Genomic DNA, 26652 nt, shown 5'->3' with positions numbered 1-26652 from the left:
GTTCCTATCAAAAAACTGAATTTGACCTCTGTCAAAGACTTCAGAGATTGACTTACCTTTGCCTCACCAAACTTCAGAGGATTGTCTTGCTCTTTTGTAGAACTGTCTGATCCCATATAAATCCTGTGAGTTTCGACTTTGGCATTATAGACACTTGAGTGATGATTAACTCTTTCATGATAAATATTTTTTGCGGAATCATTCCAATTCCAGGGTTTCAGAAGCTTATTTTCTTGCACAGCTGAAGAGAACCTGTCAGCCACTTTGTCAGCATAGGTTCTCAGACAACCAGGTCAAGGGGAAATCAAGGAAAGCTTAAACAAAAATGAATCAACGAGACTTGATGTAGGCTGCTCCCAGACATTTCACATCTCATCTTCGAAGCTTCTTCAGGTCTGACTAACTGTAAGAGAAACCAGACAGTTATACTCCTGCTGGAGCACAAAACAAACAAAAGACTAAAACCACCAGGACAATGGGCCTCGTTAAGAGTCGTTGCGATCCAAAAGGGGTCGTTGTTCCGCCCATCATCATGTGATCAATTTTAGTGACCTCACCCAGGTGTAAATTGTTGTTGCTACTGGGCATAGAGGCCAATACTGCCTTGTAGGGGTCGGATAGCAAATTGATATCCAACAAGTCATCTCTAAAATATATAGAGAACAAAGGGTAGACTACCTTTGTCTCACCAGACCTTAGAGGATTATTCTGCCTCTGTTGTAGAAAGGTCTGTTCCTAATGAGAAACCTCTGAATTTGACCTGTGTCAAAGACTTTAGACATTGACTTACCTTTGGCTCACCAAACTTCAGAGAATTATCTTGCTCTTTTGTAAGAATTTTGATACCGTATAAATCCTGTGAGGTTCAACTTTGGCATTATAGACACGTGAGTGATGAATAAAACTTCAATTGGTAAATATTTTTTGTGTTTCATTCCAATTCAAAAGTTTCAGAAGCTTGTTTTCTGGCACAGCTGAAGTGAGCCTGTCAGCCATCTTGTCAGCGTAGGTTCTCAGACAACCAGGTCCGGGTGAAAATGTGATTTCCAAAAAGTCATGTCTAAAATATATAGAGAACAAAGGGTAGACTACCTTTGTCTCACCAGACCTTAGAGGATTATTCTGCCTCTGTTGTAGAAAGGTCTGTTCCTAATGAGAAACCTCTGAATTTGACCTGTGTCAAAGACTTTAGACATCGACTTACCTTTGGCTCACCAAACTTCAGAGAATTATCTTGCTCTTTTGTAAGAATTTTGATACCGTATAAATCCTGTGAGGTTCAACTTTGGCATTGTAGACACGTGAGTGATGAATAAAACTTCAATTGGTAAATATTTTTTGTGTTTCCTTCCAATTCAAAAGTTTCAGAAGCTTGTTTTCTGGCACAGCTGAAGTGAGCCTGTCAGCCATCTTGTCAGCGTAGGTTCTCAGACAACCAGGTCCGGGTGAAAATGTGATTTCCAAAAAGTCATGTCTAAAATATATAGAGAACAAAGGGTAGACTACCTTTGTCTCACCAGACCTTAGAGGATTATTCTGCCTCTGTTGTAGAAAGGTCTGTTCCAATGAGAAACTTCTGAATTTGACCTGATTTAAAGACTTCATAGATTGCCTTATCTTTTGTGTCACCAAACTTCAGAGGATTATCTTGCTCTTTTGTAGAACTGTCTGATCCCATACAAATCCTCTGAGGTTCAACTTTGGCGACATACTTGAGTGATGATTAAACCTTAATTAATGAATCATCTCTTGTGGTTTGAATTCATCTTCAGACTTTCAGAAGCACAGCTTCTAAACACACTGTTGGAAAACTACAGCCAATGTCTCATAATGCACCTCACCTCCTAATTGAGTTGGAGATGGTTCATCTCAAATGAATTGTTGGTGCAAGAGAACCAAAATTCTAACCAAGAGGAATATCAGACAAGGCATCTCTACAATATATAGAGAACAAAGGGTAGACTACCTTTGTCTCACCGGACCTTAGAGGATTATTCTGCCTCTGTTGTAGAAAGGTCTGTTCCAATGAGAAACCTCTGAATTTGACCTGTGTCAAAGACTTTAGACATCGACTTACCTTTGGCTCACCAAACTTCAGAGAATTATCTTGCTCTTTTGTAAGAATTTTGATACCGTATAAATCCCGTGAGGTTCAACTTTGGCATTGTAGACACGTGAGTGATGAATTAAACTTCAATTGGTAAATATTTTTTGTGTTTCCTTCCAATTCAAAAGTTTCAGAAGCTTGTTTTCTGGCACAGCTGAAGTGAGCCTGTCAGCCATCTTGTCAGCGTAGGTTCTCAGACAACCAGGTCCGGGTGAAAATGTGATTTCCAAAAAGTCATGTCTAAAATATATAGAGAACAAAGGGTAGACTACCTTTGTCTCACCAGACCTTAGAGGATTATTCTGCCTCTGTTGTAGAAAGGTCTGTTCCAATGAGAAACTTCTGAATTTGACCTGATTTAAAGACTTCATAGATTGCCTTATCTTTTGTCTCACCAAACTTCAGAGGATTATCTTGCTCTTTTGTAGAACTGTCTGATCCCATACAAATCCTCTGAGGTTCAACTTTGGCGACATACTTGAGTGATGATTAAACCTTAATTAATGAATCATCTCTTGTGGTTTGAATTCATCTTCAGACTTTCAGAAGCACAGCTTCTGAACACACTGTTGGAAAACTACAGCCAATGTCTCATAATGCACCTCACCTCCTAATTGAGTTGGAGATGGTTCATCTCAAATGAATTGTTGGTGCAAGAGAACCAAAATTCTAACCAAAAGGAATATCAGACAAGGCATCTCTACAATATATAGAGAACAAAGGGTAGACTACCTTTGTCTCACCAGACCTTAGTGGATTATTCTGCCTCTGTTGTAGAAAGGTCTGTTCCTATCAAAAAACTGAATTTGACCTGTGTCAAAGACTTCAGAGATTGACTTACCTTTGCCTCACCAAACTTCAGAGGATTGTCTTGCTCTTTTGTAGAACTGTCTGATCCCATATAAATCCTGTGAGTTTCGACTTTGGCATTATAGACACTTGAGTGATGATTAACTCTTTCATGATAAATATTTTTTGCGGAATCATTCCAATTCCAGGGTTTCAGAAGCTTATTTTCTTGCACAGCTGAAGAGAACCTGTCAGCCACTTTGTCAGCATAGGTTCTCAGACAACCAGGTCAAGGGGAAATCAAGGAAAGCTTAAACAAAAATGAATCAACGAGACTTGATGTAGGCTGCTCCCAGACATTTCACATCTCATCCTCGAAGCTTCTTCAGGTCTGACTAACTGTAAGAGAAACCAGACAGTTATACTCCTGCTGGAGCACAAAACAAACAAAAGACTAAAACCACCAGGACAATGGGCCTCGTTAAGAGTCGTTGCGATCCAAAAGGGGTCGTTGTTCCGCCCATCATCATGTGATCAATTTTAGTGACCTCACCCAGGTGTAAATTGTTGTTGCTACTGGGCATAGAGGCCAATACTGCCTTGTAGGGGTCGGATAGCAAATTGATATCCAACAAGTCATCTCTAAAATATATAGAGAACAAAGGATAGACTACCTTTGTCTCACCAGACCTTAGAGGATTATTCTGCCTCTGTTGTAGAAAGGTCTGTTCCTAATGAGAAACCTCTGAATTTGACCTGTGTCAAAGACTTTAGACATCGACTTACCTTTGGCTCACCAAACTTCAGAGAATTATCTTGCTCTTTTGTAAGAATTTTGATACCGTATAAATCCTGTGAGGTTCAACTTTGGCATTGTAGACACGTGAGTGATGAATAAAACTTCAATTGGTAAATATTTTTTGTGTTTCCTTCCAATTCAAAAGTTTCAGAAGCTTGTTTTCTGGCACAGCTGAAGTGAGCCTGTCAGCCATCTTGTCAGCGTAGGTTCTCAGACAACCAGGTCCGGGTGAAAATGTGATTTCCAAAAAGTCATGTCTAAAATATATAGAGAACAAAGGGTAGACTACCTTTGTCTCACCAGACCTTAGAGGATTATTCTGCCTCTGTTGTAGAAAGGTCTGTTCCAATGAGAAACCTCTGAATTTGACCTGTGTCAAAGACTTTAGACATCGACTTACCTTTGGCTCACCAAACTTCAGAGAATTATGTTGCTCTTTTGTAAGAATTTTGATACCGTATAAATCCTGTGAGGTTCAACTTTGGCATTGTAGACACGTGAGTGATGAATTAAACTTCAATTGGTAAATATTTTTTGTGTTTCCTTCCAATTCAAAAGTTTCAGAAGCTTGTTTTCTGGCACAGCTGAAGTGAGCCTGTCAGCCATCTTGTCAGCGTAGGTTCTCAGACAACCAGGTCCGGGTGAAAATGTGATTTCCAAAAAGTCATGTCTAAAATATATAGAGAACAAAGGGTAGACTACCTTTGTCTCACCAGACCTTAGTGGATTATTCTGCCTCTGTTGTAGAAAGGTCTGTTCCTATCAAAAAACTGAATTTGACCTGTGTCAAAGACTTCAGAGATTGACTTACCTTTGCCTCACCAAACTTCAGAGGATTGTCTTGCTCTTTTGTAGAACTGTCTGATCCCATATAAATCCTGTGAGTTTCGACTTTGGCATTATAGACACTTGAGTGATGATTAACTCTTTCATGATAAATATTTTTTGCGGAATCATTCCAATTCCAGGGTTTCAGAAGCTTATTTTCTTGCACAGCTGAAGAGAACCTGTCAGCCACTTTGTCAGCATAGGTTCTCAGACAACCAGGTCAAGGGGAAATCAAGGAAAGCTTAAACAAAAATGAATCAACGAGACTTGATGTAGGCTGCTCCCAGACATTTCACATCTCATCCTCGAAGCTTCTTCAGGTCTGACTAACTGTAAGAGAAACCAGACAGTTATACTCCTGCTGGAGCACAAAACAAACAAAAGACTAAAACCACCAGGACAATGGGCCTCGTTAAGAGTCGTTGCGATCCAAAAGGGGTCGTTGTTCCGCCCATCATCATGTGATCAATTTTAGTGACCTCACCCAGGTGTAAATTGTTGTTGCTACTGGGCATAGAGGCCAATACTGCCTTGTAGGGGTCGGATAGCAAATTGATATCCAACAAGTCATCTCTAAAATATATAGAGAACAAAGGGTAGACTACCTTTGTCTCACCAGACCTTAGAGGATTATTCTGCCTCTGTTGTAGAAAGGTCTGTTCCAATGAGAAACCTCTGAATTTGACCTGTGTCAAAGACTTTAGACATCGACTTACCTTTGGCTCACCAAACTTCAGAGAATTATCTTGCTCTTTTGTAAGAATTTTGATACCGTATAAATCCTGTGAGGTTCAACTTTGGCATTGTAGACACGTGAGTGATGAATTAAACTTCAATTGGTAAATATTTTTTGTGTTTCCTTCCAATTCAAAAGTTTCAGAAGCTTGTTTTCTGGCACAGCTGAAGTGAGCCTGTCAGCCATCTTGTCAGCGTAGGTTCTCAGACAACCAGGTCCGGGTGAAAATGTGATTTCCAAAAAGTCATGTCTAAAATATATAGAGAACAAAGGGTAGACTACCTTTGTCTCACCAGACCTTAGAGGATTATTCTGCCTCTGTTGTAGAAAGGTCTGTTCCAATGAGAAACTTCTGAATTTGACCTGATTTAAAGACTTCATAGATTGCCTTATCTTTTGTCTCACCAAACTTCAGAGGATTATCTTGCTCTTTTGTAGAACTGTCTGATCCCATACAAATCCTCTGAGGTTCAACTTTGGCGACATACTTGAGTGATGATTAAACCTTAATGAATGAATCACCTCTTGTGGTTTGAATTCATCTTCAGACTTTCAGAAGCACAGCTTCTGAACACACTGTTGGAAAACTACAGCCAATGTCTCATAATGTACCTCACCTCCTAATTGAGTTGGAGATGGTTCATCTCAAATGAATTGTTGGTGCAAGAGAACCAAAATTCTAACCAAAAGGAATATCAGACAAAGCATCTCTAAAATATATAGAGAACAAAGGGTAGACTACCTTTGTCTCACCAGACCTTAGTGGATTATTCTGCCTCTGTTGTAGAAAGGTCTGTTCCTATCAAAAAACTGAATTTGACCTCTGTCAAAGACTTCAGAGATTGACTTACCTTTGCCTCACCAAACTTCAGAGGATTGTCTTGCTCTTTTGTAGAACTGTCTGATCCCATATAAATCCTGTGAGTTTCGACTTTGGCATTATAGACACTTGAGTGATGATTAACTCTTTCATGATAAATATTTTTTGCGGAATCATTCCAATTCCAGGGTTTCAGAAGCTTATTTTCTTGCACAGCTGAAGAGAACCTGTCAGCCACTTTGTCAGCATAGGTTCTCAGACAACCAGGTCAAGGGGAAATCAAGGAAAGCTTAAACAAAAATGAATCAACGAGAGTCGATGTAGGCTGCTCCCAGACATTTCACATCTCATCCTCGAAGCTTCTTCAGGTCTGACTAACTGTAAGAGAAACCAGACAGTTATACTCCTGCTGGAGCACAAAACAAACAAAAGACTAAAACCACCAGGACAATGGGCCTCGTTAAGAGTCGTTGCGATCCAAAAGGGGTCGTTGTTCCGCCCATCATCATGTGATCAATTTTAGTGACCTCACCCAGGTGAAAATTGTTGTTGCTACTGGGCATAGAGGCCAATACTGCCTTGTAGGGGTCGGATAGCAAATTGATATCCAACAAGTCATCTCTAAAATATATAGAGAACAAAGGGTTGACTACCTTTGTCTCACCAGACCTTAGAGGATTATTCTGCCTCTGTTGTAGAAAGGTCTGTTCCTAATGAGAAACCTCTGAATTTGACCTGTGTCAAAGACTTTAGACATCGACTTACCTTTGGCTCACCAAACTTCAGAGAATTATCTTGCTCTTTTGTAAGAATTTTGATACCGTATAAATCCTGTGAGGTTCAACTTTGGCATTATAGACACGTGAGTGATGAATAAAACTTCAATTGGTAAATATTTTTTGTGTTTCATTCCAATTCAAAAGTTTCAGAAGCTTGTTTTCTGGCACAGCTGAAGTGAGCCTGTCAGCCATCTTGTCAGCGTAGGTTCTCAGACAACCAGGGCCGGGTGAAAATGTGATTTCCAAAAAGTCATGTCTAAAATATATAGAGAACAAAGGGTAGACTACCTTTGTCTCACCAGACCTTAGAGGATTATTCTGCCTCTGTTGTAGAAAGGTCTGTTCCGATTAAAAAACTGTGAATTTGACCTGTGTCAAAGACTTCAGAGATTGACTTACCCTTGGCTCAAGAAACTTTAGAGGATTGTTTTGCTCTTTTGTAGAACAGTCTGTTCCTATCAAAAAACTGTGACTTCTACCTCTGTTAAAGACTGGATAGATTTACTTACCTTTGGCTCACATACTTCAGAGGATTATCTTGCTTTGTAGAACTGTATGATCCCATAAAAATCCTGTGACGTTCAACTTTTGCAACATAGTTGAGTGATGATTAAATCTCCAATGTTAAATATTTTTTGCCGTATTCTTCCAATTCCAGGGTTCCAGAAGCTTGTTTTCTGGCACAGCTAAAGTTAAATTGTCAGCCATTTTGTCAGAGATCCAGGTAAATTGGAAATCAAGAAAAGCTTAAACAAAAATCAGTCAACTAGACTTGATTTAGGTTGCTCTGACACATATCACATTGCATCCGTGAAGTTTCTTCAGTTCTGACTAACTGTAAGAGAAACCAGAAAGTTATATTCCTGTTGGAGCACAAAAAAAAACAAAAGCCATGTTGCTGCAATATTGCTATAGCATAACAGTCTTCTTCTTTTCTCTCAGAGATCTCTCAGAGATGAAGATGCTGAGGTTCTCTCTGGGAGTGACCAGGATGGATAGGATCAGGAATGAGTACATCAGAGGGACAGCACATGTTAGAGGTTCTGGAGATAAAGTCAGAGAGGCCAGACTGAGATGGTTTGGACATGTCCAGAGGAGAGATAGTGAATATATTGGTAGAAGGATGCTGAGTTCTGAACTGCCAGGCAGGAGGCCTAGAGGAAGACCAAAGAGGAGGTTTCTGGATGTAGTGAAAGAGGACATGAAGGTAGTTGGTGTGAGAGAAGAGGATTCAAAGGTCAGGGCTAGATGGAGGAAATTGATTCGCTGTGTCGACCCCTGAAGGGAAAAGCCGAAAGGAAAAGAAGAAGAAGAAGAAGATAACAGTCTTCTTCTTGCTTTATCTATAAGCAACCCCACACCAGCCAGCATACTGCTGGACCACACATAGACAGATAACCACTCATGTTCTCCCTGTGTCTTCTCTCCGGGTCTCCCTAGTTCTCTCAGGGTTCTCCGGCTTCCTTCCAATTCCAAAAACATGTGCTGCAGGTTAATTGGCCGTTCCAATATTGACCGTAGTGTGTGAGCGTGAATGGTTGTCTGTCGTTGTGTGTGGCTCCGTGGCGCACTGGCGTCACGACCGGAGTTGGCCCCGCCTCATGCCATTGGCCAGCTGGGATAGGCTCCAGCTCCCCCTGACTGCGGATAAAGTGGTGACTAGAAGATGGATGGATAGTTCACCTAAGCTGTATCTTTCTGGAGGTGGAAAGAAGCCGGAGAACCCGTGGAGAACCTACGCAGACACAGGGACAATGTACAAACTGCACAGAAAGGACATTTTGTTGAATGAAATTAGAATAATATGACCCGTACACAGAACGCACAGTGTTCTCGTTAGCATGTGTCCTTCTTAACAGGCTCGATGCTACCTTCTTCCGCGAAATAATATTGTGAAAAAATTTACTTCGATTCAACAGAAACATTCAGAATTTTCTCCATTCCTCCACTTAAATTTCGAACCTGGAACTCGCCATGTTTTGATCTCGTGCGAGTTTCTCGTCACGAGACCCGTCTGCAGGATTCAGTCTTATTAAAATGGTCCGATCGGCGACACAACATCTGCTCGTTTTACACGCTGCAGTGAGAGAGCGAGGAGTTACTGACATTATCACTGTGTCTCCGAAAAAAAGGTGGAGAAAAACTGGCAATGAGTGATTTCTTGAATAAAAAAGCAATCATAAAGAAGAAAAAGAGACAGATATAACTGTGACAGTACACAGAAGAAGCCAAAGAAAAACCAGCAAAAATCCGAACATTTGTACTGGAATGGACACGATTGTTTCCATGGTTGAGGCACGTTGATACGTTGATAAAATAATTAAAATGAAGTTTGTTTTTGTATTGTACTATCGGCAAAACTCAATCTTTGCATACGGCCTCCACTGTATATTCTATTACTTTTGGGATGCATAAACGTCTTTCTACTACTTTCTTGAGCTAAAATGAACTCTAGACATGACAGTGAAGTCAGTCTGCCTTGGTTCACTTTGATTTAGAGCCGGGTTTGGCGAGAGGCGGGGTACACTCCAGATGTGACGCCGGCTTATCGCAGGACCACATGAAGACAAACAAAATGCACACTGACAGACTCAACTGTCTTTTTGGAGGTCATCGCAGAACCCGGAGAGAACCCACGCAAGCACGGGGAAAACAGACTGCACCCGTAACTGTGATGCTGAGGCGACAGCGCTAACGGCCACGCCCCCGTTCTGGAGTCAGATTGTTGAGCTGTATCTCAACCAACTTATGTTCCATGACAAAGGGAAACTTCGCTCGTTTATTCTACCTTCACCAATTGTTGGACTCCATGTTACAAGTTGGCAGCTCTTATGTGACCCCGTCTTTAACGTGCATTTAAAACACACATTTGCGAAATGAAAGCTTCCAGATCCCGGACCCAGACCATAATGCCTGCGCTGGTCATTCTACATTTGTGCTGATGGATGACTGAACTGACAGGGAAGCAAAAAAATCATCCCACACAGCAGTGTTGAGACGACTGGAGATGTTGACACCAACATTCTGTCCTCTGTATTAAATGTAGCAACACCAGATTCTGTAAACCCTAGAGAACCTGGACAGACAATAGAACAGACCAGGCTCACCTCAGAAGTGGGGTTATGAACTTTTCCACTCCTTGCCCTCAACGATGAGGATCACAAGGTGCAGCTGAAACTGAAGTTTCTTATGAACCATGATTTTGTTGATTTGAACAAGCAGATAACAATTTTATAGAAAAAATGTTCCTGCTAAAATGAGATTTCCATGCACTCCATTACTCTTAAGTCATTTTATTGACAAATCTTTATTTCAAATTTTTGTTTGCACAAAAACACAGCAAAACAAACAAAAGCACACAATGGACACAAACTGAAGACAGACATCGAGATAAGCGACGGTTTCACTTGGACCTCATCCACTGGCAGCCAGTTCAAAAGGGTAGCACTGGCGGAAATCATGAATGACTTTCAGGGCTTCGTTGTACAGCTCTAAATCTGTGGAATGAATGGAGAGAACAGGTGATCAGTGGAGATCAACGCTGATGTCTTCATCTGTATGGAGCTGCTGATAAGAAGGACACCTACCAAAAGGAACGCCTTTGTCCAGTGGCAGGATGTTGTATGTGGTGGCCATTATCTCCCCTCTGTTGGACACTTTACCAATGATCTCCACCACACCACTCAGCTCTTGTTCAAGCTCGGAGGGAGAAGACAAAAACAGTATTAAAGTGAAAGAATTGATTGTTTAAAATCCTCGTGCCCTCAAATGTACTACCCTCTGGTACTACCACCTTGTTTTGAGCAAGTTTCAAGTTGTTCTAGTGATTTATAAAAACGACAATGAAGAAAAAATATTGATGTGATGTTTAATAGCAGTGTTTGTGTACTTACACATTTTTGCCACAAAGGTGTCCAGAGGGTAGAAAATGTATCACAGGAGTATAAAAATGTGACAAATAAAGTTATTTCAATGGAGAAAAACTTTTTAAAAATGCCTGACGAGGAAAAAAGCTAAATATAATCAGAGTAGAGTTTGACGCTATATAGCAGAATTTCGTTGTTCACGAGTGATCCTGGATCGCAGTGACCAGGAGGGACCCCTGAACACCTGTACGTGTTCCTGTGGCTGTAACCGGTTCAGTCTCATGTAGAGACAGAAGAACATTAAAAAATATCAGGAAAAATGTCAAATAAACGAGCATCACGTGTTTCTATGATACAAACCGATCATCAGGATTCGTCCTGTCTTGATATTATGTTGGATAACAACAGGTGGGATATTTGAACCAACACCATCTCTTGTAGGTGAAGCCTACAACCAACAAACGTGTATCACGTGACCGTGTGGGCTCAGGCCCGTCCTCGGTGAGACACTCACGGGCTGGTGGAGCTCCACCGCTGCCGGCCTGCCCTCTCCGTCGGCCACCGTGAACGACTTTCCTGACGGGTGCACCTGGGGACCGACCAACACGTTAACGCCGTTTGGATCGGGTCAGGCCCACAAACAGCAGCACTCACTTTGTCAACGCGGCCAACGAAGCAGACCACTCCGCCGACGTGCTGGGGCAGCAGGGAGCCGTTCACTCGGGGCTTGGGGACGTCCAGCACGCCTTCCATCCTGACGACTCGATGTTCTGACGAAACTCACACCGGAAATCACTTATTTCGCGGGAAACGCTGAGTTCAACCCTTTAGTCACCCGGATCGCTCGGTGGGCGGGACGTCTTCATTCACACGGAAACACCCAGCAGCCGGTGGGCTCGGCAGATGCCGGTGGCAAATCGAACGCCTCTACCAGCCACGTACGTCACTTCCGTTGTCTCCGCTATCCATCCCCCGGAAACACCAACAACTGGTTCCGCTCTGCCTGACTAACTGCGGAACTTAGGGGGGAATTTACACGCGCACACCGGAAGTGAGGACAGGAGACGGTTCACCAGAACACCGCTGAAGTCCCCCCATGACCCGGAGACTGAGCTCGGCTGCGAACGGAGCTCCGTCGGCTGGAAACGGAACAGAATTAAAAGTCTGGTGAAGGAGTTGATGCGGCTGAACCAGTAAGTCGTTAAGCTAACGTGGTTCCTGAGGACAGCTGGGCTAACCAGCTGCTTCCGCTAGCTCATGAAACTGAAACTGGATAAATACCGTCCGGTCCCGTCCGGTCCGGGTTCAGTCCGGAACACCGGAGGACCACGAGGACCACAGGTGGACGGGCCCCTTCCGGACTGGGCGGTGATGAGGTGTAAATACTGAGTGTGTTCAACCAGGTCCAGTGTGTTCTACCAGGTTCAGTGTGTTCAACCAGGTTCAGTGTGTTCAACCAGGTCCAGTGTGTTCAACCAGGTCCAGTGTGTTCAACCTGGTTCAGTGTGTTCAACCAGGTCCAGTGTGTTCAACCAGGTCCAGTGTGTTCAACCAGGTCCAGTGTGTTCAACCTGGTTCAGTGTGTTCAACCAGGTCCAGTGTGTTCAACCAGGTCCAGTGTGTTCAACCAGGTTCACAAACAGAAGCAGCTGTCTCAGGCATTGTGTGTCAGGCTAACCTTCAGTCTAACCTTCAGTCTAACCTTCAGTCTAACCTCCAGTCTAACCTTCATCAGTCTAACCTTCATCAGTCTAACCTTCAGTCTAACCTTCAGTCTAACCTCCAGTCTAACCTTCATCAGTCTAACCTTCAGTCTAACCTTCAGTCTAACCTCCAGTCTAACCTTCATCAGTCTAACCTTCATCAGTCTAACCTTCAGTCTAACCTTCAGTCTAACCTCCAGTCTAACCTTCATCAGTCTAACCTCCAGTCTAACCTCCAGTCTAACCTTCAGTCTAACCCCCAGTCTAACCTTCATCAGTCTAACTTTCATCAGTCTAACCTTCAGTCTAACCTTCAGTCTAACCTTCAGTCTAACCTTCATCAGTCTAACCTTCAGTCTAACCTTCAGTCTAACCTCCAGTCTAACCTTCATCAGTCTAACCTTCAGTCTAACCTTCAGTCTAACCTCCAGTCTAACCTTCATCAGTCTAACCTTCATCAGTCTAACCTTCAGTCTAACCTTCAGTCTAACCTCCAGTCTAACCTTCATCAGTCTAACCTCCAGTCTAACCTCCAGTCTAACCTTCAGTCTAACCCCCAGTCTAACCTTCATCAGTCTAACTTTCATCAGTCTAACCTTCAGTCTAACCTTCAGTCTAACCTCCAGTCTAACCTTCATCAGTCTAACCTTCAGTCTAACCTTCAGTCTAACCTTCAGTCTAACCTTCATCAGTCTAACCTTCAGTCTAACCTTCAGTCTAACCTCCAGTCTAACCTTCATCAGTCTAACCTTCAGTCTAACCTTCAGTCTAACCCCCAGTCTAACCTTCATCAGTCTAACTTTCATCAGTCTAACCTTCAGTCTAACCTTCAGTCTAACCTTCAGTCTAACCTTCATCAGTCTAACCTTCAGTCTAACCTTCAGTCTAACCTTCAGTCTAACCTTCATCAGTCTAACCTTCAGTCTAACCTTCAGTCTAACCTTCATCAGTCTAACCTTCATCAGTCTAACCTTCATCAGTCTAACCTTCAGTCTAACCTTCAGTCTAACCTCCAGTCTAACCTTCATCAGTCTAACCTTCAGTCTAACCTTCAGTCTAACCTCCAGTCTAACCTTCATCAGTCTAACCTTCAGTCTAACCTCCAGTCTAACCTCCAGTCTAACCTTCAGTCTAACCTTCAGTCTAACCCCCAGTCTAACCTTCATCAGTCTAACTTTCATCAGTCTAACCTTCAGTCTAACCTTCAGTCTAACCTTCAGTCTAACCTTCATCAGTCTAACCTTCAGTCTAACCTTCAGTCTAACCTTCAGTCTAACCTTCATCAGTCTAACCTTCAGTCTAACCTTCAGTCTAACCTCCAGTCTAACCTTCATCAGTCTAACCTTCAGTCTAACCTTCAGTCTAACCCCCAGTCTAACCTTCATCAGTCTAACTTTCATCAGTCTAACCTTCAGTCTAACCTTCAGTCTAACCTTCAGTCTAACCTTCATCAGTCTAACCTTCAGTCTAACCTTCAGTCTAACCTTCAGTCTAACCTTCATCAGTCTAACCTTCAGTCTAACCTTCAGTCTAACCCCCAGTCTAACCTTCATCAGTCTAACCTTCATCAGTCTAACCTTCAGTCTAACCTTCAGTCTAACCTTCATTCGGTCTAACCTTCATCAGTCTAACCTTCAGTCTAACCTTCATCAGTCTAACCTTCATCAGTCTAACCTTCAGTCTAACCTTCATCAGTCTAACCTTCATTCAGTCTAACCTTCAGTCTAACCTTCAGTCTAACCTTCATCAGTCTAACCTTCATCAGTCTAACTTTCATCAGTCTAACCTTCAGTCTAACCTTCAGTCTAACTTTCATCAGTCTAACCTTCAGTCTAACCTTCATCAGTCTAACCTTCATCAGTCTAACCTTCAGTCTAACCTTCATCAGTCTAACCTTCATTCAGTCTAACCTCCAGTCTAACCTTCAGTCTAACCTTCAGTCTAACCCCCAGTCTAACCTTCATCAGTCTAACTTTCATCAGTCTAACCTTCAGTCTAACCTTCAGTCTAACCTTCAGTCTAACCTTCATCAGTCTAACCTTCAGTCTAACCTTCAGTCTAACCTTCAGTCTAACCTTCATCAGTCTAACCTTCAGTCTAACCTTCAGTCTAACCTCCAGTCTAACCTTCATCAGTCTAACCTTCAGTCTAACCTTCAGTCTAACCCCCAGTCTAACCTTCATCAGTCTAACTTTCATCAGTCTAACCTTCAGTCTAACCTTCAGTCTAACCTTCAGTCTAACCTTCATCAGTCTAATCTTCAGTCTAACCTTCAGTCTAACCTTCAGTCTAACCTTCATCAGTCTAACCTTCAGTCTAACCTTCAGTCTAACCCCCAGTCTAACCTTCATCAGTCTAACCTTCATCAGTCTAACCTTCAGTCTAACCTTCAGTCTAACCTTCATTCGGTCTAACCTTCATCAGTCTAACCTTCAGTCTAACCTTCATCAGTCTAACCTTCATCAGTCTAACCTTCAGTCTAACCTTCATCAGTCTAACCTTCATTCAGTCTAACCTTCAGTCTAACCTTCAGTCTAACCTTCATCAGTCTAACCTTCATCAGTCTAACTTTCATCAGTCTAACCTTCAGTCTAACCTTCAGTCTAACCTTCAGTCTAACCTTCATCAGTCTAACCTTCAGTCTAACCTTCAGTCTAACCTTCAGTCTAACCTTCATCAGTCTAACCTTCAGTCTAACCTTCAGTCTAACCCCCAGTCTAACCTTCATCAGTCTAACCTTCATCAGTCTAACCTTCAGTCTAACCTTCATCAGTCTAACCTTCATTCGGTCTAACCTTCATTCGGTCTAACCTTCATTCAGTCTAACCTTCAGTCTAACCTTCATCAGTCTAACCTTCATCAGTCTAACCTTCAGTCTAACCTTCATCAGTCTAACCTTCAGTCTAACCTTCATCAGTCTAACCTTCATTCGGTCTAACCTTCATTCGGTCTAACCTTCAGTCTAACCTTCATTCGGTCTAACCTTCATTCAGTCTAACCTTCAGTCTAACCTTCATCAGTCTAACCTTCAGTCTAACCTTCATTCAGTCTAACCTTCAGTCTAACCTTCATTCAGTCTAACTTTCATTCAGTCTAACCTTCAGTCTAACCTTCATCAGTCTAACCTTCAGTCTAACCTTCATTCAGTCTAACCTTCAGTCTAACCTTCAGTCTAACCTTCAGTCTAACCTTCATTCGGTCTAACCTTCATCAGTCTAACCTTCATTCGGTCTAACCTTCATCAGTCTAACCTTCATTCGGTCTAACCTTCATCAGTCTAACCTTCATTCGGTCTAACCTTCAGTCTAACCTTCATTCAGTCTAACTTTCATTCGGTCTAACCTTCAGTCTAACCTTCATCAGTCTAACCTTCGGTCTAACCTTCATCAGTCTAACCTTCAGTCTAACCTCTGTTTCTTCTCCTGACAGGTTGCCATGTTCAGTTTCCTAGGACTCCGTAAAGACTCCAAGAAATCGGCTGAGAAGGAAACCGATGGAGGCTTCGTTATTATTGGTGAGAAACCTTGTTTTTCATCAGTCTTTCCCCCTCAAGTTTAAAGCATTAAAAAACATTTCTCTCAAAGTCAATCAACATGGGTAGAGAGGGCTGGGGGCTGCTTCTAAAAACTAAGTGTTCATTATTTTGGTATACTGCATTATGGGGTGGCTTGTTGTGATATGACGATGTCTGTAAATCTACATTATTAAAAAAAGATACAGTAATAGTTAACACTTTGAATGTTGCTCCTCATAGTACACGGTAGACATCAGTTGTGTTTTTCAGAGCTCACCCTTGAGCGAACACGGCGTCGCTCTGAGCAAAGCATCTTGGGATTGGTCAAGAACAGAAAGAAAACTGATAAATGTCTGGAGCGTTGGAGAAAATCCTCCAAAGGAGATCAATTGCTACAAAGAGCTGGCAGCCAACGAGTTAATAAAGCTTATAATACGGCCATCCCATAGTTATGCTACTATAGACTACTATAGATTGCTGGGGGGAGTTCTCATGACATGCTGAGCCCCTCTGCTCCTGGACCCACCTCTACTCTCTCGTACTTTGTGTTGACCCAGTTCTCACGTCTATAAATTCACCCGAGGGCGTTTCCTTCCCAAAGGTCCTCGGCCTTATTACTTCCTGTCTTCTGTTGTCGTGGTCCTGTTGTCGTGGTTCTGGTAGAAACCTGCCCTCTGGTGGACATGTGACCACGTGTGCCTGGGTAGCACATGGTCACCCATAGAGGAACAGGTGGTCAGGAATCCTGACCTGGGTTACTGTTTGGGTCCTGGACTGAACCACATTCCTGTTTCAATGATATTGTTGTCAGCAGATGTCTGAGTGCTTTCTATTCTCCATTAATTATTAATTAATATCTGTCTCCACACTTTGTTCAGGAGAGACGGTGGAAGAGCAGAGGAGGAAGATGCAGTCCATGAACATCACACAGCTGTCAACAAATGTCGTCGTGCAGCCGTCAAAGGTGAGCTTTTCTCCAGATGATGGAATTAGAAGAACAAACATTTTCTTTCTTGTAGGAGAGCAGCTGGAAGTCTTGTGTCTCATAGAATGATACCAACAGTGTTTCAGATGGAACAACCCCCAATATGGTGGTGTAGTGATCTATGAGTAGAAACTTTCCACCACAGTGACTCCTGCAATCGAACTACAGAACCACTAACAAGTATCTAGACGATGATGTGCCTTTAGTATTGTTCTGAACAGTTCCCTTAAACGTGATCTCTTTTCCTCTAGTCTTCCTGTCCGGTTCCAGCCCAGCCCACCGTCACAAACCGCCCTGCAGCACCACCTCCCACCCCCCCAGCAGCAGCAGCGTCGGTGGAAGCCGTCTCCACGCTCCCGGATCTCCTGGGCGACGTGCCCTTCGCTCTGGCTCCTCACATCCAGGCCATGCAGGCGGGGTTCGCCCTCATGCCAGACGTGCTCCTGCTCCGGGACGTCAACTACAAACTGGCTGGCTTTCAGTATGACTTCACTTTAGAGAACTCTGTTCTTCATAACGCCTAGTCCACTAGAAGTAGACCTGATGGTCTACCATAGCAACAACTGCCACGCACACCCAGTAGCCATCCAAATTTTGTGTTTATGTATAAACTATCTGCTGGAATATTTTATTTAGGGGGAGTCAGGATGCAGGTATTTTGATGCTTCATGACTCAGGCTTGAAGGTTCACATCTTGATGCAGAAAATCCAATTACTGTAATTTAAATTTAAAAACAATATTCAACATTATGATTGTCTGTAGCTGTTCAGCTGGATCTGTTTTTTTGTCCCTTCCAACTGGAGCATGTCCACCCATGATGACGTCTGAGACAACTCTAACTATCGAGAGGGGAATGGCTCAAAAAATAACAGCAGCATTGTGAATTATAAAAAATCATTTTTGTGTGAGAGAGACACAGTTCATGTATTTAATGTTTACCTGATTTATTGCTAATCTACAATAGAAAACCTTTCTAGGAACAATTTATGTGCTTATTTAGCTTCTGTCTCCCAACAGATCAGTAACAGCTGGTTCCAACCTGCTTAGTCCTGAAACGTGTGTTCACCACAACCAGGATCTTCTGTGCGCCGCCTTAAAGGTGGCTGTTACACTTCCGCTGTGTGTCATTTTAAGATAGTATATCATGTGATTCAAGTTTGTGTCAAGCAGTACTGTATCTGCTCGACTGCGTGTTTACATACTCGTTACTTGGAGGTTGAAGTCATCCAGAGACTGAGGACGTCTCGTCTCTGTGATCTTCAGATGTGTTATAAATACTAACCTTCATGCAGAAGAGAGCTTTTCTTTTAGGATTTATTGGTTTGTGTTTACGGCATATTTTTCCTTTGTTCTTCCAGCCGAGATGCCGTGAGCTGCTGTTGACTGAGAGGTCAAGCCCTATGATCACTAGTTATGTCTAACTAGTGACCTGAGCGGTTGGCGTAGAAATCACTAGATGATACGGTTGAGTGCAGGGATTCACGTAAAGTCAGGTTTGGTCCTTGATGGAAGGGATTGGCTGATTGTGGTCAGGCCCCTGTCTCCAGTCCAGATATGGAGCCTCAGAGGTCAAGGGTCAGCAGGAGGTCCTGCTGCAGAACCAGAGTTCATGCTAATGAGCTGCTGTCGCTGTGTGCTTAACAGAATATTTGTTGTAGACTCGGCAACTACGGCGAACTATGAAGTACAAGTTCTGGGGACAAACCCTTTGCTTCTATGCTGACACAGAATACAGTGTAACAAAGGAGACGATGATAGACCGCATTTATTTACATTTAAACGTTTCATTCATGCTCAGCGGTGAACTGCGACACGCCCAGAGCGTCTCTCTGCCTCTTTCAAGTAGTCCTCTGGGATGGGCTTCAGCAACCCCCGTGACCCAGGAAGGCAGAAACAAACGGCTATGAGGATGGATGGACGGTTGGTTGGTTGGTTGGTTCAGTCACACATTTACACACCAACATCCAGTCCCGTCTACAAATCGTTCTTTTGGTATCGTTTCGTTTCAGTCAATAGAGCATCATTTTTTAATCTTAAAAATAAAAATATTTGCACAGAATCAAATATTTCACAGTGTGTATTTGTTTCTGAGCTTTTTGTACTTGATCAGATTTGTTCTTTCCAGCCCTTTGTGACCTTGACAAACCATCAGTACCTTATTAAATGCTGTTCTGAGACTTTCAGCTCATCTGTGAAAGCTGGTGATGTGTTTGGTTGGTTGTGACTGGACAGCAAAATTTACTAATAGAGTTAAATGTGTGACTGCATAAAGGAGAAGTTTACATCAGTTGTGATCACATAAAACTGTTGTTACCAAATCAGAATTGATTAGCAGTAATAATACAATAGTGGTATTGCGTATAAATTTACCAGATAATTTAAATTAAAGCCAAATAATCAATGGCAGCATGTCTGAAGCGTGTTTTTGTGTTTTTTTGTTTGGTTTACGCCTATTTAAAGACGTAACAGTTTGGAATTAAATGGATGACTTGTGATTGGTTCATTTTGGCTTCAGGGCAGCTATAGCCAAGAGATGATCCCAGAAAGGAAAACAAGTGAATAAACTATTATCACAAGTGATTTTCAGATATTATTGAAAGACAAGCCATTCTACTGAAGCATCTAAACCAGGGGTGTCACACTCATTTTCACTGAGGGCCACATCAATGCAATGCTGTCCTCAAATGGCCAGATGTAACTTAAAAATGTAACTAAAAGTAAATCAATACAATGTAAATGTAACTACTCTTTAATGTTAAATAACTAAGAATTTATTACTTATTCAAGTTTTGCACAGAAAAAAAGTTTTCTTGTTGCCCTGTTATATTTGTCAGGTTATGAAGCCAACATACCTTCATCAAAAATAAAGACTAGCCAAGCAAATAGAGAAAAACACTAGTTAGGACACTAACTTTGTTTAAAACATTTTGTTCAGAGTTGAAATGGGCTGAACTACTGCATTGTGGGAAATGGGGTTTTGGTGAAAGCACACGTAAGACCTTTTTTTTTGTAGACACTGACTTATTATGTTCTGGCAGGCCACATAAAGTGATGTGGCGGGCCACATTTGGCCCCCGGGCCTTGAGTTTGGACACATGATCTAAACAAAAAACAAACAAATAGATCAATAAACAAATAAAATGGACTGAAATTTAATATTTCAATATATCCTGTTACGTTGATGAAACTACAACTGGACTGGGTGACTTTCCCTGAAAACAAACAGAATAATGTTTGTATTTATTTTACAGCGCGTCACCGGCCTACCGGAGATCCTCGGTCAGATCTGGGTGACCTGCTGAGAACTATCCAATTACAACACGTCAACAGATACCGGAAGTAGTGGCGCACCAATCAGAAAGAGGCTACAGTTGTTATGTCCCGCCCTTCTATCAGCCTGTTCTGTCAGCTGCTGTCTGGGAAAAAGAGTTTTCTGAGGCTGAGGAGAGAAAATGACCCGTTTGAATGACGTGACGCAATGAGGGAGACTTAAGGCAGAGTTAGCAGGAAGAATGTGAGTATTTATTCTGGATTTGTTTAATTCGTGTTTCTGTTTGTGGCCAAACAAGAATAACATTGAAGACGTTGTGACACAAACTGCCGTCAGAACATCCTCAGAGACACCCCTCATCCAGCCTGACGTCTCCCCCCAGCGGCTAGCCCAGCCAGCGGCCCCCCAGCAGCCCCATGCGCCTCCCGGAGCGACACCATCACGGTTCGGTCGCAGCCCATCCGCGCCTCGGTGCCGTAGCAGCCCAACCCGTCCCGTTCGCTCCTCTTCCTCCTCCTCCTCGATAACCGACAGCGACGGCCGGTGGAGCGACGACGTCCCGCTTCAGTCCCGCCACCCGGACGGAAGGCTGGTCCCCAGGCAGAGAGCCTCACCGCCGGACGGCAGCAGCCCCGAGTCCCGGTCCTTCGTCCGCCTCTCCCCGGTAACGATTCCGTCTGAATTCAATGAAGTTCGGGTTCTGGTAGCTTCATGCTAACTGGAGGCTCAGCGAATCTAGACTTAAACAACCTCACGTTTAAGTGTTGCTACGAATAAACATGGTGCATGTGTTTAAACACGATAACTCACATTTTGTCTGCACAATAACACCCCGCCCTCACGTTCGGCTGACATAGAATCACATATTTCACATTTAATTCGAGTGTAAAGCTTAAATAAATCACCCCCCCCCCCTCGTATCGAGGCGTCATCTTGTTGTGATGAGACGAGCCAGTGGAGAAAAACGGACGTTGTGGCTCAAATCATCAATTTGAATTAAAATGAACACAATTTAGTTGATTTAATGTGCGCCGAATTGTAAAGGGGGTAGAGTTGTGTCAGGAGACGGGGGTATTTTCATCTAGAGGCGTTATTTCTGCCTCAGCTGACCGTAATGTGTTAAATGTTCAGGTTTGTAGATGGAGGTTCGGAGCGGCGCCGGGAGATGCTAGGCTAACGGGTTAGCTTCCCGATCAGATCGAAGGACGTGAAGGACGTGGCGACACGCGGGCAGCTGGACGGGCACGAGCCTAACTCGTGTGGTTTCACCATCGTTGTGCAGCGGCGGGGGGGGCGGGGGGGGCAGACCGCAGGTCTTCACTGTCTCAGGGACCCCCCAGGGCTGTGTGATATTAACCGGGGTTTGTCCCGCATGATGGGTGTTGTGATGGTGAGTCAGGGCGGGGAGATCCTTCTCCGGAGGCTGGGTGCATCGTCCTGGGGGGGTGATGTTAGCCGGAGTGTGAGCACTATGGCAACACGGAGGCCCAGCAGTCTGCAAGTCACAAACCAGCCCTGAGCCAGCAGGCCAGCCTCTGCACCTCCAGGAGAGAAGACGGAGTGGGGGCCAGACCAGCGCTCTGTGGTGGAGGAGGAGCTCATCGGCTTCACGGGACGTAGTCACCGGTGTGTCTGCAGCCAGAGCAGCTCTGCTGCATCCTGCTCCCCCATCACGCTCCTCATCTGCCCCGGAGCGGCTGGCTCGGAGGCAGACACTACGGGCTGTCATATGTAGGCTGTCTGATGTAGGCTGTCAGATGTAGGCTGTCAGATGTAGGCTGTCATATGTAGGCTGTCATATGTAGGCTGTCATATGTAGGCTGTCATATGTAGGCTGTCAGATGTAGGCTGTCATATGTAGGCTGTCATATGTAGGCTGTCATATGTAGGCTGTCATATGTAGGCTGTCAGATGTAGGCTGTCATATGTAGGCTGTCAGATGTAGGCTGCCAGATGTAGGCTGCCAGATGTAGGCTGCCATATGTAGGCTGTCATACAGTATGTAGGCTGTCATACAGTATGTAGGCTGTCATATGTAGGCTGTCAGATGTAGGCTGCCAGATGTAGGCTGCCATATGTAGGCTGTCATACAGTATGTAGGCTGTCATACAGTATGTAGGCTGTCATATGTAAGCTGTCATACAGTATGTAGGCTGTCATATGTAGGCTGTCATATGTAGGCTGTCATGTAGGCTGTCATGTAGGCTGTCGTATGTAGGCTGTCGTATGTAGGCTGTCATACAGTATGTAGGCTGTCAGATGTAGGCTGTCATATGTAGGCTGTCAGATGTAGGCTGTCAGATGTAGGCTGTCATATGTAGGCTGTCATATGTAGGCTGTCAGATGTAGGCTGTCAGATGTAGGCTGTCATATGTAGGCTGTCATATGCTCTTTGCATGTTGTCACTCGTACACATGGTTACTAACAGCAGTGCTGTTCCAGGGTATTATGGGGGGGGGGGGCATCAAGCTAAGCTGGCAGCCAGGACGGTGATCTGGGTAACTGCAGGCAGTTAACAAGGCCATCACAGACTGCACCATCCTGCGACACCTCTGAATTCAAAATGTTACCCTGATTTACTTGCATAGGTCAAAGATCAAAGCTAGTGCTCTGACCGACTGTCATTGATCAAAGGGCTGGCTTTGATCTATGGTCTTACTCACACTGGCCTTCTTCCTCGTCTTTCTAATCTGTTTCATGTACAAAAGTTGATAGTTGACCTTGACCTAGTTTTCTCAAGGTCATCATCTTCATCCCTCTCCTGCCTGAGTCGTGTGCTTTTGGTTTCTTCTGTCTGTCTGAACGGTTGTGGAGACCTTTGGTGGACGGACGGACGGACACACCAACACTGACATGACAAACATCAACGCTTTGCAGACGGATGGACAGTGTTTTACGCTTTTTAAGACGCACCTAAAAGCCTTTAACTGTCTCAAAAACCAACAATGCACCTTATAATCCAGTGTGCCTTATATATGGAAAAAGGTTTAAAATAGGCCATTCATTGAAGATGTGCCTTATATTCTAGAAAATACTGTAAGTGAAGTTCTACACACTGTTGTTACTTTCCACTTAAGTTCAATATTTGATGAATGAATTAGTGTTAGCTAATTTTATGGGCCGATTTCAAAGACGGTTTACATACTGTGAATAGAATTGAAGTAATATTTAGATTTCTCAATAATTCTATTAAGCTTCTAACACTCAACTAGTTTGCTTGTTTGTTTCTGTTGGATTTAGCTACCTGTCTGGTGTGGTGACGTGTACTGAGTGCCACTAGGTTGAGTTCTAGTCAAGAAGAGATCATCCCCTCCACCCACGTGCAGCTGTAGATCTTTACCTTTAATAATATGTTTGAATATTTATCATCGTCATTACTTCATTAGGTCTCTCTCTGCCTTCTCTCCGTAAATGGACACATGCTATATGACTACTGCTATACCCTCTGGCTGCATACTGAGGCCAGTGACAGGAAGCAGTAGCTATGGTTCACTTTTAGATATTTCCGTGTGCCAACAGGGTCACAATTGTCCATGAAATCGGTCTATATCTGGCCTCCACTATAGCTCTTACACCATCAACAAAACGTTGTGCTGCCAGTGGTTATGCATAGTTCTCCCTGTTTAACAGCACAGCTTTGTCAAATTTAATTGGGTATGTCTTTAACACAGTAGCTTTGAGATCCATATAATTCACCAGTTTCACCCTGTCTGATTGCATTTGACAGATGCTACTTTGGTGTAAAATCCAGTGTTTAGTCAGGATTTTAAATACCACAGTCTGTGTCACAGCTTTGCTGTCAAATAAATAAAAGCACCACTATTGGTTGTCATAGATTTTATAGAAATGCATTGTAGTGCGGTTCCAAATGCACTGAGGTGAGATTACAACACAGACCAGGTGTTTGTTAGGAACAGAAGAATAACTAATTACAATAATTCTTAGATCTTTTTTCTGATATCATAATGGGGTGTAAAATATATTCGTACACTGACTATCACTATATTAGGTTTTATGCAACTATTTCTGTTGTGAAAAACACTATTCATTTCTTTAATTAGTAATAATTTGGAGCAGTTTCACTGTTGTAAGCTAGGGCTGCACAGCTAGACAGACGCCACAGCGCCATCAACATCAGATGGCGTTAGTCTCCAGCTCATTGAACATGCCTGTCTCCAGAGTCTGTGTCTGAAGGACCAGTAAACCAGTAGATGGGTGTAGTGCTGTGGTTTTTCTCCATAGGTGATGGTCATGGTGGTGCTGTGATAAAACCCAGAGTCTTCTTTTTGTGTTTTGACGATGTGTGGACAAATCTTTCATACACACTTACAAACACACTATTATATCTCTGCTTGATGACATATATGTTTTGAAAACTGAATGAAGTTTGTTCTATTTAGTAATATCTTGATATATTGTCATTTGTTTTGTGTGGTTGTAAAGCTCTGCTGTTTTTATGAGTGTTATTCATTTTTAAATGTTATTCTTGGGGTAGACGGCCCTCATCATAAGTACCAAGCCCTTATCAAAGAAACGTCTGCAGTGATTCCCTGGTCTTGCACCAGGAGCTAGTATGACTAAGCCACTGTGGCTCAGTGTAAAAGAATTGAGTAAGCCACAAAAAGCCACGTTCTGTGTCCAAGACAGCGGCTTGTTGTAATAGAAAGTAAAACTAACAAGTAAACATTGAGTAATATTTTGTATGACTGTATCTTCACATAGTGAGTGCAACTTTTCAATTGTTGGGAGGTGTAAAACCACACTCAGTTTACCTACAAAAATCCACTAAAGCCAACAGCTGAAGCTGAACTCTCTTTATTTCTGTCCTACTTTATGCAGGAATGAATGTGAGATTCAACCATTGAAAACTTCATTCACTCTGTGAAGATACAGTCATACAAAATATTACTCAGTGTTTACTGGTAGTTTTACTTGCTATTATATCAATTGAGGTGAAAACACATTTACATGCATCACTGGTTATTCCTGTCGGTCATAGGGATCAAAAGTCTAAGACTACAAACAAGTATTGATAATATCTTTCATTGACCTTCTGATCGGTCTGTCACCACTCCCCCCCCCCCTCAGCATTCACCATTTGTTGTTCAATTAGAGTTTTAATGCAAAATCTACTATAAAACACTCTATTCTCATTTTCCTTCAGTCGATTGTCCTCTCCTTGTCGTCACCAATTCGCGGGTTTAGCTTGTAAAAATAGAATCCTTGTTTTTTCATTGGACGAGAGGAGGTCATGACCCGAATGCATATTTAATGATCGGGAGCGTTCGGGTCACTTCGGCTATTTCCGTCGGCATGTGGAAATAGCGGCGCTGAAGAAGACGAAGAAGATCTTTTTTGATTTTTGCAAAAACACTTTAATCGCACTCAAACATTTTACAATTTTACATTGGATGAAAATGCTAAAGTGCTTCAAAAATACTAAAAACCAATAAAAAGAAAGACAATTTAAAAAACAGTGCATTATATCAGGAAATTTGCAAGAGTGAGTTGATCATCCACTAAAGTGTATAGGACATTTTTGTGACACCAGATGTTCCTAGAAGATTTTTTTTTTATTTTTAAAAATACATTTATTCATAAAAGCCAAATTACAAGAAAATCACATTGACACAAAATCCAAAAGAGATTCACACAAAAAGGAATTCACATCAAAAACATTCCTGAATGAAGAAAACTAACATTTATCAAACTAAAAACAGAGGCTCTTGTCTCCACGTTGAATATGCTTCATATTCAAAGTACAGGACTTGAAACACAGAAGAAGAAGAACAGAAGAAGAAGACGACAAGATTTTTTTTTTATTTTTGCAAAAACACTTTAATCACATTCAAACATTTAACAATTTTACATTAGATGAAACTTCAAAAACACTAAAAACCAATAAAGGAAATACAATTTAAAAATTAGTACATTATATCAGGAAGTTTGCAGAAGTGAGGTGGTCATCAGCTAAAGTGCATAGGACATTTCTGTGACACCAGATGTTCCTAAAGTTATTCAGGTCTTTTGTCATTTTATAGAAACCAAATTCTAGTTTTAAGCGACATCTGATGTTACAGCAGAAAACAGGAGCTGCTTCTGGAACAGAATTGTTTTCAGTTCTCCTCTTCCTGGTCACAGAAATTGCAAGTTTTGCCTCTCCAGAGATAAAATTTAAAAGCTGCCACTTTCTCTGATTCGATCTATTGTACCCAGCACCGTAGATGGATTTCCTGATACTAAAGTTTTCACTGAACAAATTAAAACCATTCGTTAGAAGAGTGAAGAGCACTGAAGTCTCCCACACTCACTGAAAGCATGACAGACTGTCTCCTGAAGGGGACAGAAGGGACACTGGCTGGACACCGCAGGGTTAATGACAGAGATAAAGCATTGGAACCGATGGCACCATGTTTTTTTCTTGAGGGGGGGTTTGTACAGAAGTCTCCACTGT

The 26652-nt window shown here is 42.6% G+C and overlaps 3 protein-coding genes across 3 annotated transcripts in view; 2 read left to right on the top strand and 1 right to left on the bottom strand.

The window, feature by feature from the left end:
• Window positions 1-10135: 10135 nt before the first annotated feature.
• Window positions 10136-11620, bottom strand: rpa3 (replication protein A3). Its single transcript, XM_068333890.1, has 4 exons — window positions 11379-11620; window positions 11239-11313; window positions 10446-10557; window positions 10136-10355 (listed from the first exon to the last, which is right to left on the bottom strand). Exons 1-4 carry the CDS (start codon window positions 11475-11477, stop codon window positions 10273-10275), a joined length of 369 nt encoding a protein of 122 aa, XP_068189991.1. The 5' UTR covers window positions 11478-11620; the 3' UTR covers window positions 10136-10272.
• Window positions 11621-11762: 142 nt separating this feature from the next.
• On the top strand, window positions 11763-19104 carry umad1 (UBAP1-MVB12-associated (UMA) domain containing 1). Its single transcript, XM_068333889.1, has 4 exons — window positions 11763-11917; window positions 15857-15941; window positions 16820-16905; window positions 17178-19104. The coding sequence occupies exons 2-4, from the start codon at window positions 15863-15865 to the stop codon at window positions 17448-17450; spliced, it is 438 nt and encodes a 145-aa protein (XP_068189990.1). The 5' UTR covers window positions 11763-11917; window positions 15857-15862; the 3' UTR covers window positions 17451-19104.
• Window positions 18291-26652, top strand: part of glcci1a (glucocorticoid induced 1a) — a 25163-nt gene continuing 16801 nt past the window's right edge. The window contains 4 exon segments of the mRNA XM_068332325.1: window positions 18291-18295; window positions 20535-20862; window positions 21481-21588; window positions 21654-21783. Of these exon segments, the coding sequence (XP_068188426.1) occupies window positions 18291-18295; window positions 20535-20862; window positions 21481-21588; window positions 21654-21783 (571 nt within the window).

This window comes from Antennarius striatus, chromosome 14 (genome assembly GCF_040054535.1).
Source record: "Antennarius striatus isolate MH-2024 chromosome 14, ASM4005453v1, whole genome shotgun sequence".
NCBI classification, from domain to species: domain Eukaryota; kingdom Metazoa; phylum Chordata; class Actinopteri; order Lophiiformes; family Antennariidae; genus Antennarius; species Antennarius striatus.
The sequence above is the reverse complement of the archived record's forward strand: the minus strand, read 5'-3'. Positions and strand labels throughout refer to the sequence as shown.

Excerpts from the sequence above, each read along its gene's own strand:
- rpa3 (XM_068333890.1), bottom strand. The coding sequence starts at position 11,477 with ATGGAAGGCGTGCTGGACGTCCCCAAGCCCCGAGTGAACGGCTCCCTG. Across the intron at positions 10,558-11,238 it reads CGGTGGAGCTCCACCAGCCC|CTTGAACAAGAGCTGAGTGG; the intron begins GTGAGTGTCTCA and ends TCTCCCTCCGAG. Across the intron at positions 10,356-10,445 it reads GGACAAAGGCGTTCCTTTTG|ATTTAGAGCTGTACAACGAA; the intron begins GTAGGTGTCCTT and ends TTCATTCCACAG.
- umad1 (XM_068333889.1), top strand. The coding sequence starts at position 15,863 with ATGTTCAGTTTCCTAGGACTCCGTAAAGACTCCAAGAAATCGGCTGAG. Across the intron at positions 15,942-16,819 it reads TGGAGGCTTCGTTATTATTG|GAGAGACGGTGGAAGAGCAG; the intron begins GTGAGAAACCTT and ends CACTTTGTTCAG. Across the intron at positions 16,906-17,177 it reads TCGTCGTGCAGCCGTCAAAG|TCTTCCTGTCCGGTTCCAGC; the intron begins GTGAGCTTTTCT and ends CTTTTCCTCTAG.